This window comes from Canis aureus, chromosome 12, assembly GCF_053574225.1.
Source record: "Canis aureus isolate CA01 chromosome 12, VMU_Caureus_v.1.0, whole genome shotgun sequence".
Taxonomy (NCBI): Eukaryota; Metazoa; Chordata; class Mammalia; order Carnivora; family Canidae; genus Canis; species Canis aureus.
The window spans coordinates 45,890,237-45,909,620 of record NC_135622.1 but is presented as its reverse complement, the minus strand read 5'-3'; the positions used below and the strand labels follow the sequence as shown (position 1 = coordinate 45,909,620).

General features: G+C 39.5%; 2 protein-coding genes and 1 long non-coding RNA gene across 11 annotated transcripts in view; 2 read left to right on the top strand and 1 right to left on the bottom strand.

The window, feature by feature from the left end:
• NCOA1 (nuclear receptor coactivator 1) overlaps positions 1 to 9,891 on the top strand; it is a 244,984-nt gene extending 235,093 nt beyond the window's left edge. For 5 of the 8 annotated variants that reach the window (XM_077843901.1, XM_077843897.1, XM_077843899.1 and 2 more), the window contains 2 exons: positions 3,771 to 3,860; positions 7,550 to 9,891. In XM_077843901.1, coding sequence (XP_077700027.1) covers positions 3,771 to 3,860; positions 7,550 to 7,720 — 261 coding nt within the window. In that variant the 3' untranslated portion in view covers positions 7,721 to 9,891. Of the gene's footprint in view, positions 1 to 3,770; positions 3,861 to 7,407; positions 7,465 to 7,549 lie in introns of all 8 variants that reach the window. The other 3 variants (XM_077843905.1, XM_077843904.1, XM_077843903.1) reach the window with 3 other exon arrangements.
• A 797-nt stretch (positions 9,892 to 10,688) lies between these two features.
• LOC144281127 (uncharacterized) lies at positions 10,689 to 14,155 on the bottom strand. Its single transcript, XR_013349574.1, has 2 exons — positions 11,004 to 14,155; positions 10,689 to 10,849 (listed from the first exon to the last, which is right to left on the bottom strand). It is a non-coding gene; the product is annotated as an uncharacterized LOC144281127 (long non-coding RNA).
• CENPO (centromere protein O) overlaps positions 11,324 to 19,384 on the top strand; it is a 33,554-nt gene continuing 25,493 nt past the window's right edge. Inside the window, exons 1-2 of one of the 2 annotated variants that reach the window (XM_077843917.1) lie at positions 11,324 to 11,410; positions 18,305 to 18,366. The gene's annotated coding sequence lies outside the window, so the exon portion shown is untranslated. The remainder of the gene's footprint in view (positions 11,411 to 18,304; positions 18,367 to 19,384) is intronic. The other variant, XM_077843910.1, reaches the window with a different exon arrangement.

The following is a 19,384-nucleotide window of genomic DNA, read 5'->3' as shown; positions in this document are numbered from 1 at the left end:
AAGAATCAGTTGAATAATAGGACAAAACTGCCATATAAGAGATGGACTGCCATAGGACCTTACATATTTATATCAGTTTGAGGGTATATGCAATTAACTACTGAGGGTTAAGAGGAAAAATCACCTGATTAGGAAAGGCTTCTTGGAAGATGTGTCTAAAAAAAGAGAATAGAAAAGAACATTCAAGACTGGTTGCCACAGCATAACATAGGCAGAGATAGAGGTGGAAAAGTCTAATGAATGTTAAGGGGACATTTATATTATATTTAAAGCAGAATTTTATGTGGTAAGCTTTTTGGGAATGTTGTAAGCCATCTAAATGTTTTAGAGTTTATCCTGGAGCCTCCTGAAGATTTTTAAGGATAGAATGACTAAATTCAAAATGATACTTGGGATCCCTGGGTGGCGCAGCGGTTTGGCGCCTGCCTTTGGCCCAGGGCGCGATCCTGGAGACCCGGGATCGAATCCCATGTCGGGCTCCCGGTGCATGGAGCCTGCTTCTCCCTCTGCCTATGTCTCTGCCTCTCTCTCTCTCTGTGTGTGACTATCATAAATTTAAAAAAAAAAAAAATATGATACTTAAGTAGATCATTGAGGTACCTTCCTATAGTTACTGTTCTCATTTTTAGCAACCACAACATGGACTGTGATGACCAGACTATGACTATGTAGCCTTAATTTCTAGCAAGTCTTTTATTTTTTTGAAAGATTTCATTTATTTATTCATAAGACACAGAGAGGAGAGAGTCAGAGACAGGCAGAGGGAGAAGCAGGCCCCATGCAGGGAGCCCGATGTGGGACTCGATCCCAGGACCCCAGGATCACAACCTGAACCAAAGGCAGATGCTCAACCGCGGAGCCAACCAGGCATCCCATATAGCAAGTCTTAAAAAACAATGTAAACCCTGATTACCTTTTCTATAGAATGCCTTTTTGGTGTGAATTTTTTTTGGAAAACTTTCAATTCCCCAGATATTATATAATAAGTCCCTTAGGAGTTTAGCAGGGAAAAAAATCAACAACCTAGTGATTCGTTTCTTACAGCAAAATAGAAGACCTAAATAGTGTTATTTCTTGTCCTTGTTCTTATTATTCAGTTATCAGAATTTTTCACTATCTCCAGTAGGTTAAAATAATCAAAATTATAGTGAATTAAAGAACATTACACTTAAAGCATATTTCTTATATAGTTGGGTTTTACTTTCTTATTCAGTTTGACAGTCCACACCCATTTAATGTGATTATTGATATGGTTGAATTTAAATGTCTCATCTTTTCTGTTTTATCCTTGTGCCATCTCTTGCCTTCCTTTGATTTAATTGAACATTTTAATTTATCTCCTTTGTTAACTTATTAACTATATATAACTCCATTGTGTTATTTTAGTGGTTGTTTCAGAGTTTATAGCATACATCTTTAACTCATCTTCATGTGCCCTGAAGTGCTCTGATGATACCACCTTGTGTAGAAGAACCTCACAGCTATTCACTTCCATTTCTCCCTCCTGTGCTGTTGTTACCATATATATCATGTCTACATTTGTCATATACCCTACATACTTTTACTTTAAACAATTTTATATATATATGTGTGTGTGTATATATATATATTTTTTTTTAATTTAAAGAAGAACTTTTATATTTACCCATGTAATGATTTCCAGTGGTCTTCATTCCTTTGTGTAGATCCCAATTTCTAGCTTGGTATCACTTTCCTTCTGCCTGAAGGTCTTCATTTAGCATTTCTTGTAGTCTGCTGCTGCTGAATTATTTCAGCTTTTGTATGTCTGAAAGAGTTTGTTTCACCTTCATCTTTGGAATTTTTTTTTCCCCTGAATTCTAAGTTAGCTTTAGTTTACCTTTCAGTACTTTAGAGATGTTGCTCCACTGCAGTATTTCTGATGAGTTATCTGCTGGCATTTTCTCTTCATTCCTCTGTACATGATTGATTTTTCTTCCTCTGGCTGCCTTTAAAAAAGACTATTCTGTCACTGGTTTTAGGCAATTTGATTACGACATACCTTAGTGATTGTTTTCATGGTTCTTGTGCTTGGAGTTCAGTGAGCTTTTTGATTTATGGATGTATAATTTTTATCAAATTTGGAAAAATATTTGGCCATTGTTTCTTCAGATATTTTTTCTGTCACCACCCACCTTTCCTTCAGAAGCTCCTAATTATGCATGTACACACACGCGCATGCACCCACATATTTTATTACATGTACATAGTTGGCCACTTGAACTTGTCCACCAGCTCCCTGATTCTCTGGGTTTGGGGGTGTTGGGGGAGGGGCACAAGATCAATCTTTTTTTTCTCTGTGTGTTTCTTTTTGGATAGCTTCTATTGCTATAGCCTTAGGTTCACTAACTTCCTTTTTTCTTTCTTTCTTTCTTTCTTTCTTTCTTTCTTTCTTTCTTTCTTTCTTTCTTTCTTTTTTTTTTTTTTCAATGTCTGATCTGTTCATTTCATCCAGTGTATTTTTCTTCTCAGGTATTCTGTTTTCCTCTCTACAAGTTCAATTTGGACCTCTTATATCTTCCATACCTCTAACACATTTAATCTTCCCTTATCTTCTTGAGCCTTCGGAATATGGTTATTATAATAACTGTCTTAATATCTGCATCATTTTGGGGTTGGTTTCAATTGATTGACTTTTCATTATGGATCATATTTTTCTGGTAATGTGCATGGAGTGGTAATCTTTTATTGGGTGCCAAACATGTGAATTTTACCTTGTTGATATTCGTACATTCTTGAGCTTTATTCTGGGAAATGGTTTGGTTACTTGAAGTAGTTTGATCCTTTTAGTATCAGGTTCATTTCACTTTTCTACTGAGGCAAAGCCTTTCTAAGATGCTACTTGATACTATATGAATTACGATGTTTCCCATTCTGGCCAGTGGAACCAGGACTTACTCCCAGCTTTGTGTAATCTTTGGAAATTATTCCATCAACATCTTTTTGGTGACTCTTTGCTTTGGGTTGTTCCCTAAAATCCATGAGCAGATCAAGATCAGTACTAAGCTGCAGACTCAAGGGGATCCTCTGCAGATCTTCAGAGCTTGCTTTCTGAGTAGCTGCCCCTCTTCTCTGATATTCTGGAATTCTCCTGAGAATTCCAGCTGCAGTGACCATCTTCAGACTTCCAGCTGCATCATCTCAACTCAGGGAGCCTACAGGGCTCTCTGCCTGAGTTCCTAGTCAGCACAGTGGCTACAGCCTGGAAATTCTCTGTAGACAGTAGCTGGGGCAAGTGTAGGACTTACCTCAGTTGTTTCCCAGCTCCTAGGGATGGCTTTTCTTCACTGGGTTTGTCCAGTGTCTTGAGTGCCTTCATTTTATCCAGTTTTTTGTCAATTCAGGCAGAGGATAAATCTGATTTCTATTACTATACCTCGATAAGAAGTAAAAGTCATTTGCTGATTAACTTTTGTATCTGTGAATTTAACTTTTTATTCAAGTATAAGAATATACAGAAAAATATACAACTCCATGAATTTTCATAAACTCAACACATCTTTAAAGCTACCATTCAGATCAAGAAACATTATCAGCAGTACCCTAAAGGTTCTCCTCATGCTCCCTTCCACATCATCCCTTTTCATCCCCTCTGAAGGGAACCACTGTCCTGACTTATAACAACATAGTAAATTGCTAAGCTTTTTATTTCTGCTGCATCCCTATTTTCTGTCAGTGAGATTATTTTCATCGAAAAATTTGATCTTCAACTTTTAAACAACTAGCATGTAATTTGTACTTATCTTTAATAGATAAATGATCCAGCACTGAGACACACAGGCCTCTACTGCAACCAGCTCTCATCCACTGACCTTCTCAAAACAGAAACAGATGGAACCCAGGTCAGTAAGAAAATTCTAAACCCAGAGCTGCCAAATGTACTCTAGATACACAGGAAACTTTGTTTAGCATCATGGGTAGGAGCCTGACCTTGGGAGTCAGACCTGGGTGTGAGTCCTGGCTCTACCCTTCTTAGTGGTGTCCTCCTGGGCATGTTAGGGAACTTTCCTGAGCTGCTATTTAACCAACAGAACTAACAAGATACCTGCTAATAGGATTGTTGAGAGGGTTAAATGAGATAAGTTTTCAGAAGATTTAATCCAGTGGTTAAACAGGATAAAAAGATCACAAACGGTGGGCCACTGATTGTTATATTGTAAATAAGCACAATTCTAAAACTCACATGTAGTCAAAGTACCTCAAAAGATCTCAGTAAATTCAGACATAGAGTGCCTGCTGTGTAGTCTGCCTCATTTTCGAAGTTCATTTCAAAGCAATACAAATAGCAAAGATGGCCACTTTCCTATATTAACCAAAGGTTAGAGATTTTGGATGTTTTAGTTCACTTCAGTAACTGATTTAGTCTTTAGTCTCTTAATAAATATGTATTTTTAAGATACTGTACAGGCATTATGGTAAGGTGGAGATATAAAGAAACACAAGACATGTTTGCCCTTTAGGTGAACTGTGGGTAGAGGTGAGGAAAGGAAGTTTCATTTGTGAAATGCTTATGATTTGTCTGGCACTGTGCTAAGCACTGTCCGCTTTATTTCACATAAGCCTCATGATGACCCTCGGAAGGAAATAGTATTCCTTTTGTTCACAGATGAAGAAACAGAACCTGAAGAGATTTAACTACACACATGATTTACAAAGCTAGAAAGGGGCAGAGCTGAGGTTCAAGCCAGGTATTTGTAACACCGAAGTTCATGCTCTTTCTGCCATACCACTTAGGGCCCATTAAAAGATAAAACGTGTAGACATACACATGTGAATTGTCACATAACCAAAAGAAGGCAAACCCAAATTTATGTTACAGGTAACAAGAACCATCAGTGTTAAAAGAGAGAAGAAAATGCTGTGAGGGTCAGAAGAACATTTACACAAGTGCTGAACTGGGCCTTGGGGATAGTTAGCAAGGCAAGGTAAAGGAAAAAGTGTCAGAGGCTGGAGGAGGGAACAAGCTTAGAAGTGTAGGGGACTAGAAGTAGATGCTCCAGAGACAAGGAAACAGTAATATCTTAGCATGATCCTGGGAAACCAAATCCACTGAAGGCAAAGGGTTTATAAGAAGATTTTATAGGAATTAAAATTGGTAAGATAGATTGGGACAGATTTCTGGGAGCCTTGAACGCTAAACTCAGGGGTTTGGATTGAGTTCTACAAGATTGAGTCACCCTCAGGGGGAGCAGTGATATAAGCACCAGCTAAGGCTTCATCTTGAGGGAGAAAAGGGACAGGACATGCAGTGGGCAGCCGCCTCAGGCTGAGAAAGACCAGTTAGGAGCTGTTTCCATAGTCAAATCTGATTCCCAGGAGGGTGAAGAGGGGATTTTGTGATTGGGGAAATGAAGTCTTCATTAGAAGGTTTTCAAAGTCTTACTCCTGCAGGGAGACATATAACTGGCAGCTCGGCAAATTAATTAAAACTAAACAACCAAGTTTTAAAGTTCTTGATCTCTGAGAGAGCATTTGAATTGATGTAAAACTCTGCCGGAAAATTTTGCAAGGTTGAAGACTCTGCTCTTTTCACCTGGCAAATCGTAGGATGTGTATGCATCTTGCTTTTGCCTGTCTGTGAAAGTGTGGCAGTATCTGAAGTCCTGTGAGGTCTAGCATGAGGCACCTTAAGTGTTTGGGGACAGAAATACCTTGTGCTCTGACCCAGTACTTCCTATGTTGAAACACATAAACGTGGAATTTTACATGCAGTTTTTTTTAATCAGTCATTGCCTGAAAGCACTACCGCTTGTGCTCATGCCAAGTTGCAGCGGCAAAATCTTGGTCCATCATGCCGTCTCTGCTCCAGTGCTTTTGTATTTGCCAAACGGAAGCTGGGGAGTGAGTTTAATAGAAATACAGAGACGGGTGTACAGAAAAGGAGAAGGAAAAGAACCAAGAGAGGATGGCTTGAGGAGGACTTAGGACTCCCTGTATTTGGAGAGCAGAGGCAGGGAAGAGGCAAGACCAAGAGAACCAGAAAAGAAGAGAATCTAGAGAAGCAGGAAGAAGGCTTAGTAGGGGGATGGTTGACCTGAAGAGAGAGAAAGGTCAGGGGTGGAGCTCCAGAAGGAAAAGAGTAGGAAGAAGTTAGAAACAAAGGAGAGGGGAGGACACAGGGCTAGCTAGTGGATAGACTCAGAGTTGGTGCATATTAGATGCACAAGAAAAAGCCCAAAGAAAGAAGAAAACAAATGGTATCTTGTGGGATCCAGAAGCAAAACTTGGGAAATCAGGCAAAGAAGAGGATAAGGAGAAAAATGATGCTCATCTAACTAGAGGTTAATCCAGCAGGCTAAGAAGACTCAGCTCAGAGGCTGTCTTTGAGTGAGCATAGAGTGGAGGTATAGATGGATCAAGAGGGGAAGACATTGGGGGCTGGACTGATACAGCAGCTGGAGGTTGAGATTTTGACATGAGGTCAACAAAGGTCGATGAAAACTTTTATTCAATTAGGATAGAAAAGTTTTCAGGAAGGCTGAGTGTAATTGACATAAATTAGTGATGAATGACCAAAAAATGCATCACTAATCTAAAATACTTCATGAACCTGTGAAACACTAAGCACAAGTTTGCCAAACAATTGAAACACTAATAGATGCACTTGGATGCCTTAGGGAGGCATCTCCATTCTTGGTCTGGAACATTCACAAGTGTGATACTGGCTTGAATCAGTTCTACAAATGACTTTTTAATAAGGATGGTTGTAAAAACTAACTTCTGGCTTTGTTTTCCCAGTAGAAAATGCTAGAATTATACAACGTTAGATATTTTTAAGGAATATGTGTATTATTACTGGAAGTAGCTAAAGGGAAAATTCACACTGTTCTCAGCTAGTAATTTACTGTTATTTTTAGCTCATGTGTTTAAATGAATTGTCTATCAGGAAAAAAGTTAAATATAAAATTGTTCTACTAATATTTTGCTGTAATTCTAAAGGCAATATGTAAGAGCTATGTAATAGTATATTTAGATATTACGCAAATCTTCTGGACATTGACTTAGTAATGCTAATGTCCTGTTACTGAGTTGTGGTGGTTTTTGTTTTGCTAATACTGGGTTAAAGCCCTTAATTTTCTAACATAATAAAGTTGTTGTTTTTGTTTTTTTTTTTTATCCTACTAAAGTCATCCATAGAATGCTTTTGTAACCAGTTTCCAAATAATATATAGAATATATACACATATATATATTTTTAAACCCACCACCAGACACCCAGACTCTGAAACTGGGCTTTTCCCAATCTTGGCAATATTAGCAGTGACGCTCATTTTCATTATTGATGGCAACCCTGTAGGAGGCTTGACCATTCCAATTTTGATTTTATTTTTAAAGTGTGAACTTTCCAGAACCCTGAGCAAAATGAGTGCAGCGATTTTCTTTTTGTAGGACAAGAAGACAGAAGAGTTCTTCTCTGTGGTGACTACAGACTAGAGGAATGCTCTAGTGAGTTTCCACTTCAAGTAGTACCCACTCATAAGCCGGGGGGGCAGACCCTTCTGTCTAAACACATCTTTTATTTGTGTTCCAGCAGGTGCAGCAGGTTCAGGTGTTTGCTGACGTCCAGTGTACAGTGAATCTGGTAGGCGGGGACCCTTACCTGAACCAGCCTGGTCCACTGGGAACTCAAAAACCCACAGCAGGACCACACACCCCCCAGGCCCAGCAGAAGAGCCTCCTTCAGCAGCTACTGACTGAATAACCACTTTTAAAGGAATGTGAAATTTAAATAATAGACATACAGAGATATACAAATATATTATATATTTTTCTGAGATTTTTGATATCTCAATCTGCAGCCATTCTTCAGGTCGTAGCATTTGGAGCAAAAAAAAAAAAAAAAAGGAATTCACTTTTGTTGGAAGATTGAGAGGTGTTTTTGTTTCTTTCTTTGTAAAGGCCTTGGATATTGGAAAAAAATAACAAGGCAGAACAGTTGGACAATCTATTTCTTGAGCCAAATTTAATTATTCTTATTTTTGTAATCAGTCATTGGCTTCTTATCTGGATGAAGGCTTTTGGAGGAGAACCAAAACGACAAGTTCCAAGGGGAAGATGAAGCTCCGCCTCTGCTGGCTCACTCCTGACCCTGACAAGGAAGAAGGGCCCAGTGGGGCTTTGCCTGTGCCCGTCCACCAAAGGCTGTCACGTGTGTCTAAATCAACAGCCCTCCCCTTCCCAACCCCAGGCAGCTTGTGTGTACAATCAGCTTCTTCTAGCAACTCTATATCTGTTGGCTTCAAGAGAATATTTTGCCTCCCATATGTACCCCTTCTCCTTTTTTTAAAGATGGATTTAAACCAAGATGCCTCCAGGAACGAGGACGAAATGAGTATATTCACAGAGGAATCCAAAAAATACAGTTTGGGGGAAAATGCAATAATTTTTGATGAGATGGGTAAAGGACAAGAAGCAAGTTCTGTCAATTATTGTAGATATAATTTTCTGATTAAATCTGGAAAAAAAAAGGCAGCCTGTTCTTTCTGCTTTTATTGTATTAACAGCTAAGGTAGCTAAAGTTATTTAAAATAAAATTAAATTTATGATCCAAGTAGCTTATTTTTCCCTTTAAATCTCACTGTAAATATATTTGATTTCTTGTAGAAATTGATTTCCTTCTGTTTAATTTTATGGTTTTATTATCATACTCTTGATTTTTCTAAACTTGTGTGTGAATATATCATTGATTGAATTGCAATTACATTTGACTAGTGATATTTCATTATTTTACTAACTGTGATGCCATGTATGGATTTACTTTGCGGTTCAAATCAAAATGCCACTGCCAGAAAAAGCTGTTCGAGATGAGCTAGAGCATACTGCCCTAGAGTGTCCCTGGGATCACCTACCTTGAGACAGTGCAAGGAGTTAACACCAGAAGTGCACAGGCTACTTGTACAGAAAAAAAATTAGTACTCAAAGAAAATTTTCATTTGTTTTAGATTGACTTTGGGGATTTGAATTTTCATCCGTGCAAATAGAAATTTCTCTATCCTACTCTGAGGCTAATTGATACGTATTTTCCCTTTGTGTCTTGTCACTCTGCCACGTCTTGTCTCATCCTGGCCTCTGAGTCAAGGACCCAGTGAACTGCCTCTAGTTCTAGAAGTTCCACTGCAAGGCCAGGAAAGCTTGAGAAGGGTCTTGTGGAAGAAGCAAAGGTAGACCCCCATCACTCGCCTTTACCTGCCCCCTCCCCCGGGCCTGTGAATGATGACACAGCATCTGACATCGTGCACCAGCTACCTCTGCTTCCACGGCAGAGCAAAGGCCATAAGAACTAACAGCGAAGAGGAGCGTGGACTTGGACACCAAGGAAGAAGCCATTCTCCCAGGTCCTCCTTTGTGCATCTCACCACCCCTAGTTACCAATAACTCCATTGAACAGCATCTACTCAGAAACTACCGAATAAAAAGATTGCTGGAAGGGCTCACATGGGTAGCAACTATGAAACAGAAATAGGACACTCAGTTACAAACATTATCTCTTTTAGTTTTTCAGAAAAATGCATCCCTGATTTCATTCATTCCCAGCTTGAACGCCCAGCCATATTACTCTAGTCCTTACCAAACTGCTCTAGGAGGTCATTTCTGTTTTGTTTGTGATACTTAGATGTGCAGACTTCAGGAAGTTCACCTTTAACTTCAGCATTCCAGATGAAGTTTCCTGACTCAATGCTTTTGCATAAGGAACTAGTTTTAAAAAGCGGTAAGGAAAATTGGAGATGCTAATAACAACCTCCCCATCCCAGCTGCACCTTAAGATATGCATGTCACCTTCAAGGTTTTATAATTGCACTGTTTGTTTTATGTATGTACAGATTAAAATTATTGCTACATTTGAGGAAAATAAAATTGCTTGCTTCTATGTAATTCCTGTCATTCCACAGGAAATTCACTTTTCCAGCTACTGAATAGAATTTGTTTAACAACCTCCTGGGTTGCCTCTTCATTTTCAGGGAAGAAATGAAACTTGCTTCCTGCAGAAATTGCCAAAGCCCCAGTGACTAATGAGTCATTAAAAGATCGTAAAAGAAAGTATCCCTGGAGTCAAAGATCCTCGAAGGCACCCTGATAGGAACTGGTGAAAATTGGAAAGGGTCAAAGTTAAGTTGTGAGAGTGGGCCATGAGGAAATCGTAGTTTTGGCCATTTGCCTGATGATTCAATATGCTGGGCCTGCTGTTTCTGGACCCAGGAGGTAGAGTCGGGGCAGCCCTTCATAGCTAGCTATAAGATAACCATCTCTCTCTCTCTCTCTCTCTCTCTCTCTCTCTCTCTCCCTCCCCCTCTCCCCCTCTCCCTCCCTCCCTCCCTCCTTCCCCCCATCACTGGTTTTTCTATACTAACATTTATTATTAGTATGCAGATTTCAGAGACGTTGACTCTTACTTGAGGCTTCTTCATCTTGTCCTTGCATTTTGTAAAACACAGGCTCTGTTTCTTGTTTGTATGTTTTTAAAACAGCCTAAATCCACCAACACTTGGCTAAGTAGGCCACGGTAAGGAGGATAATAAGCAAATGTGATTGTAAAAGGCATTCCACACACATTCCTATGTGTAAATACACACAGATTTGGTGGCTGCTCTCTCAAGTCCTGCTTACATACGGGAGAAGAAAACCTTTTTTTCTCAATGTTGGGATAAGGTAAAAATGATACTTCTATGAGATGAGTCTGAACATTGATTTAAATTTATTTAAGGCAAGGATGGGAAGGCCATTAGAAAAACAAATAGAAACAATTGAGGGAAACGTGAGGTTGATATAGAAGAACTTCATCTTCTTTATGGTTTTTCCAAGATAGTTTCACACCTATAAACTCTCCTGGGCCCTGAGAATCAAAGAAAAAGAAAAGACAGTTGTCTATTTGCGAAAGTAGCAGTGCTGATTTCCTCCTTGACATGTACTACTCTTCCCAGGACAGCAGCTCCACTTGAAAAAAGTGAGTAATTCAGAGCAAGCTTGATCCTTGGCCATTCCTGTACCTCTGAAAAAGATCTTGATGATTTAATTAAGCCCATAAATTCTTTTTATTGGAGGAAACTGCCAAAAGAAGCATTCCTCCATCCAGAACCTTTTCTGCCAGGACTAAATTAGTTTTCTTTATATATTTTATTTTCATTGCCACAAAGCTCTTAACAAGATTAAAGAAACCCAAAGCTGTGGCCTCATTCAACATGTTTTACTGTCTGTATCCAAGGCGCTAAGATGTAGAAGAATCCAGAGACATGAACCCTGCCCTCCTGGGACTTATATTCACAATGGGGAGGGCTTCCGTAGTTCTAATCACAATGGGACTGAGTGGTATGTAGGAGAGCTAGAAGGTGCTTTATGAGTGAAACCTTGTCTGGAGAGTCAAGGAAGGTTTCCTTGAGAAGAAATGGAATTTGAGGTGTGGTTTGTAGGATGAAGAGGAGGGAACTCGGAGGGCAGGGTGAGAATTCTGAGGGAACTCAGAGGGCAGGGTGAGAATTCTGAGGGAACTCAGAGGGCAGGGTGAGAATTCTGAGGAACGCCAAGGTGTGGAGACAGGAAGAGGGACTTCAGAGAGCTGTTTTTGTTTTTGTTTTTTTTTTCTTTTTAATTATTAACCAGTTTCTGAGTTCTGAAACCTCTTACTAGAATCATGTCAGCTGGTGAACTGGAATGTAATTCAAATTAGCCTTTGGCTCCAGGAGAAACATGAACCAGGCTTCAGGACCCACTTGGAAATTGTGCCAGCCAGTAGCAAAAGTCTCTTCCATAACTAGCCCTATCCAGCCAGAAGCACAGGCTTTTCTATCTTACTCTGCCAGATGGGCCACGGTAATCTGTCATAGCACTCAGGGAGCATTCAGGGAAACCACATTTGAGCTATAACAATTTCTAAGGTGCTTTTAGGTTCATTGTCTCATTCAATCCCTGCAGTCCTTTGAGAGAGTTGTCAAGAGAAAACAAACTGAAAGATTATAACACAAACAGTTCATCAGGGGCACTGGGACCTGAAGCCAGGTCCGTTTCCAAATTCTGGATTCCCCATCCTGGACTACATGATGGAGGCTGCTTCAGAGCCTGTATGACCTTAGGCACAAGGCTTTCTTCTAGGAAATAACTTCTTAAAAACAGGCCTTTAAAACTGGATAGGGTGGGGTGGGAGCCCAAGTGCTGAGAAGAGAGGAACTGGCCCTTCTCTGGAGGCCATCCAAAGCCTGCCCTTCGGGGACCCAACTGGGGATGAGCTTTGGCATCAGGTCAGGAAGATGTTCCGCCATGGTGTGGGGAGAAGCATCCTATTCTGCATAACCTGAACAGGAAACAAGGGGTTCCATGAAACTTCAATGTCCTTCCCTTTGCAATGAGTGACTAAGGATCACTTTTGTGAGGCAGAGCTCTACGGTTGCTCCTAGGAAACTTGGTTTCTTGGATCAGATCACAGAGGCAAGCATTCACTTTTTTCTTGCTCTGGAGCCTTCTGCAAAGAGTCTTTTTCCTGTGCTGGAGTTTAGCTCTGGTCTAATCATTTGTGCTTGTCTCAGAACTTTGGTAGTTTATGCAACCAGCAGAACCAACCAATGCCCACAGGTATCTAGCAGACCTGAGACATTGGCTTGAGAACAGAAGAACAAATACAGTAACAAATTACAGTAATAATTTCTTTTTTTTCTTTTGTAAAGTGAGTTTTTTTTTTTAAGTAATCTCTGTACCCAACATGGGACTTGAACTCATGACCTCAAAATCAAGAGTCACAGGCTGTATCTACTGAGCCAGCCAGGCACCCCTCAAAAGAATAATGTATATTCCATCAGGTTTTCTTCCCACTCCAATGCCCAGACTAAGGTGGGCATTATATAAAATATAATGGGCATTAAGGTGGGCATTATATAAAATATAAGGTTTATATTTTGCAGAATAAAACAAAACCTGACACTAAAGTTTATATATTCCATTTCTGATGATCTGTTGCTGTACAGACAACTGTGATAGCCAGTGTGGGAAGTACAGAGGCAGTTGCCTGCAGCTGCTTCCTTCCTAATAATGGAGATTCTGCATCTGTTAAGAAATAGCTTTCGTTTCTACTCTGCTAGGCAATATGCTAGGCTGATAATTCTTATGCTAATAATTTCTTAGTTTGTACAGCACTTTCACATACAATGTATACTTTGAGCTTCAGATTCTAATTGGTTCATAGTATTTTGAAGATCAATTCAGGTGGCTGGGAAGTTCTGGACACAAAAGTCAACCCTTGGGTTTTGTGATGAGACCTGCCATTGCTTCCACCACACATACAACTGTTAGAGACAACAGCACCTAGACAACAGACACCTAGACAGCCACATAAAAACTGTGGGAATCCTGATGCATTAACAGGTGTTCTTAGAAGCCTGTAAGGGTTTCCATTTTGAAAACTGGGCATTAATTTTGAGTTTGTTAAAGTGCTGATATTTTTTCTCATATTTTAAATTCGTGTAAGGATGGTAGTTCTCAAGCAAGTCCTTGTACTCTCCCTGAACAATTCCATCTTTTTCTTTGATCTCCGTACCACTTACATTGATAGACATCTTAAGTCCACTCTTCTAGCCTCAATTGCTCACAAGATCTAGGCCTGAATTTCCAGCTGGTGAACATTACCATATGCATGGATCCCACCAGCCCAGCCCCTCAAACTTAATCCCACACCAAATCACTTACTTGCCCATAAACACATCCTTGTGTCCCTTATCTGGATTAATTGCATCACCACCCTGTTAGCGGTCATTTTCAACAACCTCCTCCCACTCATCTCACCAAATTGCCAATGGTTACCTTTATAATGTCTTCTAGCTATCTTCTTTTCTAGCTCCATTAATCACAGACTGAATTCAGGACTTAATTATCTTTCTTTGGATGATTACAGTAACCACTTCCATGCCTTTTCCCTTTATCTCTCACACAATCTATCAGAGAAGACTCTGAACTCAACCTCCAGAGTCTTTTAGGGGACTGTTTTTTGTCTCTAGTTGATTTGAAATCAACCTGCCTTTTAAGCTTCATTACCCTCTACATTCTCTAAACAACAATCCTGTCACTGTCCTGTGCCCTTCATCCCTGAATTTAATACCTTTGTTCTCACATTGCCATATTCATTTCTTTTCCTCAGCCTTTAATGCTCCTCCTTTCTCCTCCCTACTTGTCCTTCAAAGCTTCAGTTTAGGTGTCCTTTCCAAGAAGCCCTCCCTGCTCCGCACACTTAAGTTAGCCACCTCCTCTGTACTGTCTTGCTGCAGTGATTGGGTCTCCACTGGCACTTGGTTATATGTACATCTGTTTCTCTCCTCCACCAAAAGACAAGCTTTTTATTTTTATTTTTTTTTTATTTTTATTTTTTTTAATTTTAAGCTTTTCAAAGAAGAGGCTCATGGCTCTACCGACCCCCCCCCCCCCACCAAGAGCCTTCCACATAGTAGGCTCTTACCTGCTAATTGAAGAAAAAGATTCAAAAGCAATACTATTTTGTATTAGGTAAAAGAGCTGATGGACAAACCAGGCACTGAGTTGCTCTTCTACCCTGGATTGTTGAGCTAATGAAAAGTTGCAAAGTGTCCAAGAGTTCAAGATAAATCCATAATTCTATTCTGATGAATATTCTCTTCTTTTCATGAAATGTGAGCCCCCACATATTTGCGGAATTTGAATAACACACTAACAATAACCTTTAATATTTCCACTTCTTAAGGATGATGTTTTTAAAAAGTTAATGCACATGTAAGTTACTCAAAAGTAATAATTTTATCATACTCTCAAGCTTTGTATTTATATATGATGTATGCTCTGTTAAATCCTTTACTTTTCTCAGAAATTACTTCCCACTAAAAATCAGCTGATTGGTTGACTCCAATCAGTGACTCCAGGCAAATCAGGAGAGACAAACCCTTCCAGTTTTCCCATCCCAAAATGAGTATAGATCTCCCATATGATAGGGTTTTGTCCCAATAAATCCATCATAAGCTGAAAGTAACAGTCAAAAATGCATTTAATACACTAATCTGCTAAACACCCTAGCTTAGCCTAGACTACCTCACATGTGCTCAGAACACTTATATTAGCCCACAGTTGGTCACAATCATCTAACACAGAGCCCATGCTACAATAAAGTGTTGTGTATCTCACATAATTTACTGAAAGTGAAAAACAGAATGGTTTATGTGGGTACAGAAAGGTATTCAGTGTATTGACTGTTCACCCTCATGATCACATGGCTGACTGAGCTGTGGGTTGCTGTCCAGCATCACGAGAGAGTGTTGTACCTTCATATCACTAGCCTGAGAAAATAACCTATTAAAAATTAAAAATGCAATTTCTCCTGAGTGCATATTGCTTTTGCACCATTGTAAAGTTGCAGATGTTTAAGTCCAACCATTGTAAATCCAACCATAATAAATCAGGGACTATCTGCATACAGAATGCTCTACTACCTCTTTCACTTACTGTAGAAGAATCATTCTAAGAAGTGACTCACCAAAATTAATTTCACCAAATTAGACAAGAGTAAGATGGCTCCTTGTGAAATATCTATTACATTGACCTTTAAAATCAGTGCCTCTGGAAGGCAGGTGACTTCATCCACTTGAAAAGCAGACAGATGGAACAGGTCGATGAACAGGAAGACCTTTCTCTAACAGAACAAATGTCCTTCCTGGAATTCCTTTTCTCATACCTGAAGAGCCAGTCCTGCTCAGTTCTGTTTTGTTTTCAAATCTAAAGTAATTTATTATACACCTGCCTGTACTAAATTTTAGGCTGAATATTTCCCATTCATTCTCTTTTTTAACTTACAAACTTTTATAAAATGGTCATTAATTTTTAAAGTTAGCTTTCCTTTTAATATGCTGATGTTAGCAATTGTATTTTAAATGGTAATTATTTAGTAAGCTAGACTTTTAAAGTTCAACCAGAATCAGCTGGGGAAAAGGCTCCACATAGAACATACTTTATTTATTTACTTTAAAAAAATATATTTTATTTATTCATGAGAGACACAGAGAGAGGCAGAGACATAGGCAGAGACATAGGCAGAGGGAGGAGCAGGCTCCATGCAGGGGGCCTAATGTGGGACTCGATCCTGGGACCACGGGATCACACTCTGAGCCAAAGGCAGACGCTCAACTGCTGAGCCACCCAGGTGTCCCTAGAACATACTTTAAGACTCATGCCGATCTAAGCTTAGACTTCAAAATTTCATCCTTCCGGGATCTCTGGATGGCCCAGCATGCCACCTGCTTCTCTCTCTGCCTCTCTCTCTCTCTCTCTCTCTCTCTGTGTGTGTGTCTCTCTCTCATGAATAAATAAATAAAATCTTAAAAAATAATAAAATAAAATTTCATCCTACCTTCTCTTGAAAGCTTTTTCAAGGCCTTTTTTTAAAGGACATACTCAAGTGTGTATTAAATAGTGTAACGAATCAATCCCAGGTATTAAAATCAGTCTTTGAGGGGCACCTGGGTGGCTCAGTCGGTTGAGTGTCTGTCTTCAGCTCAGGTCATGATCACATAGCCCTGGGATTGAGCCCCATGTTGGGCTCCCTGCTCAGCAGGGAGTCTGTTTCTCCCTCTCCTTCTGTCCCTCCCCACCTCTAGCTCATGCTCTCTCTTCAAATAAATAAATTTAAGTCTTTAAAAGATAAAAAAAAATAAAATAAAATCAGTCTTTGATATATGATCCTTATAACCAAATAAATTGGGATTACAATTGATGACTTCAGTCACTCTATCAATTTCCAATTCAAAATTAAGTTGTGGTTAGCCTTCGGAACCTTTAGACTGAAGAGTTTGTCTTTTAAAGCATTGCACAATAGCTATTTTAAAGAATGGATATTTTAAAGAAATAGTAATAATAATATGTTTTTTCAATCAATAGATATAATTTCTTGCCTACTGTTTGCCAGTTACATTCCAGGCACTAGGGCTACATTAATGAGGAAAGGAAAAATCCCTGCTCTCATGGAGCTTGCATTCTAATGAAGGCTGATTGACAAATGAGCAAATCATGGAGTATGTCAGGTGCTAAATGCTATGAAGAAAACTAAGTTGGGAAGGAAGGACAGAATGCTTCTGGAGGGGAGTGGTTACAGTTTAAAATGGGAAGGTCAGAACAAGCTCTTCAGAGAAGGACCTAAAGGAGGTGAGTGAACACAGGAGCCAATAGAACTGTTTAAGTGGAGGAGTGATGTGATCTTACTTGAGTTTTTTAAGAATCATTTGGGATTTTGTATTGAGAATAGTTGTAAAGAAAGCAAATACAGAAGCAAGTAGATCTGTAGGAGGCGATTGCAATAGTCCAAGCTAGAGATGATGACTTGGACCAGGATCAGAACAGTGGAAATTGTGACAGGTGGTTAGATTCCAGATGTATTTTGGAAGTAGGAACAACAGCATTATCAGATGTGGAGTGTGAGAGAAGAATCAAAAGTAATTCCAAGGTTTTGGACCCGAGCCAAACTGGAAGGATGGAACCTTCATTAACAGAGATGGGGAAAAGAAGCAGGATTAATCCATTTTCTGTCGCAATGTTTGATATTCCTGTTAGACATTCTAGAAGCAGAGATACCAAATTAGCTGTTGGATATATATGGATTTGAAATTTAGGGGGTTACTTGGAGCTGCAGATACAAATTTGGAAGTTGTTAGCATATAGTTGGTTTTTAAAGCCAGGGCACTAAAAGATGAATGGAACCCAGGTCTCTTTTTTTTTTTTCCAAATATTTTATTTATTTATTAGAATGTGTACTTGCATACACACAAGGGGGGGAGGGCAGCGGGAGGGGCAGGGGCAGAGGGAGAAGTAGACTCTCCACAGAGCAGGGAGCCCGATGATGACATGGGTCTCAATCCCAGGACTATCGGGATCATGAACTGAGCTGAAGACAAATGCTTAACTGGCTGAGTGACCCAGGCAGCCCTGGAACCCAGGTCTCTTAACTAGGCCATTTTTCTCATGTTAAATAATCCTGCCAAAATAGGGTTTATCCCAGGAACAAGATGGTTCAATATTTGAAGTCTTGCAATGTAATTTGCCACAGTAACAAAAGAGAAAAACCATATGATTATCTCAGCAGATGCAGAAAAGGTATTTGATTTTTTTTAAAACCCATAAATGAATTTTTTTTTAAATTAGCAAACCAGTGGCAGAAGGGATCTTCCTTAATCTGATACAGAGTATTTGCTGAAACTCTTAACAAATAATATACCAAATAGTGAAGTTCTAAAAAATTTCCAGTACAATCAACAGCAAGTCAAGGATAATTGTTAACACTGCTTCCCTTGTATTACAGGTACCCACCAGTGCAAGGACCTGTTTAGACATCTCCATAATGCAGTAAGATGAAAAAAAGAAGTAAGCATAATGATTGCATTGAAAGAGATGAAATTGTCTATGGGATGATAGTTACATAGCATATACTTACGAGGTATTCTTTAAATAGATCCTTAAATTTGAGTTGATTATTTAAATAATTTCTGTTAGGAATTATTCACAGGGGAGGCAAAATTGCAGAGCCATTAAGTAGCAAAGCTCGGCCTGAATCTCAGGCCTTCTAAGGTTGTCACCTGCCTTGCTCTTGTCATTTGTACCATAAGGAAGTAAGATCATATTTCTTATGGTTCCATTTTCATTTTGCAGCCACATCATCACAGTTGTGCCTTGATTATCTTGAGGAGCCTCCCTACTGATGCCCCAAGGTTCCTCCCCACTCACGGAAAATACATCTTGTACCTGTTGCCAGATCAATCTTCCTTTTGGATCATTGGCACTTCAGAACTCCTTACATATGACACTGGGGAGAAAGCAGAATACTTTACCGCCACTTCTGCTTCTATAGAGTAAACCAAGGAACCTAGTATTCCTGGTAGCTCCACCCCCTTATTCTTCCTCATGCAGGCTGAATGAATAACCTACTTGGTGGATGATTGCCTTTGGTCCACATTTCTCAGTTGGCTGGAAACTAATCTCTCGAAGTTTAAAACAGATTGAACATGAGGGATTTGTTCTACTTGTACCTTGCAACTTTGGTGGTATCTCCTCCACTCACTTTCCTTAGGACAGGAAGTTATCAAGCCCATTTAGGTGATCATCTAAAGCTGTATCTTCTAACCATTGGTAATAAAAAATATTTTGTTTCTCCATCTGATTTTTATCATATTTATCAAGAATGTATGTTTAGAACTTGGGTGCCACCTATTTGGCCCTTGCAGAACCCCCACAGCTACAAGCCATAGGCCAGGATTCAAGACCTACCAAACTTGGATTTTAAAGTAGAGAAGGAGTCAGCGTTGTGTTAAGCTTAACATCAGAGAGCAGCTAAAACTGGTGTGGCAGTCGTAGCAGAGGGCCATGGTTCTCAGCCACATTTCCA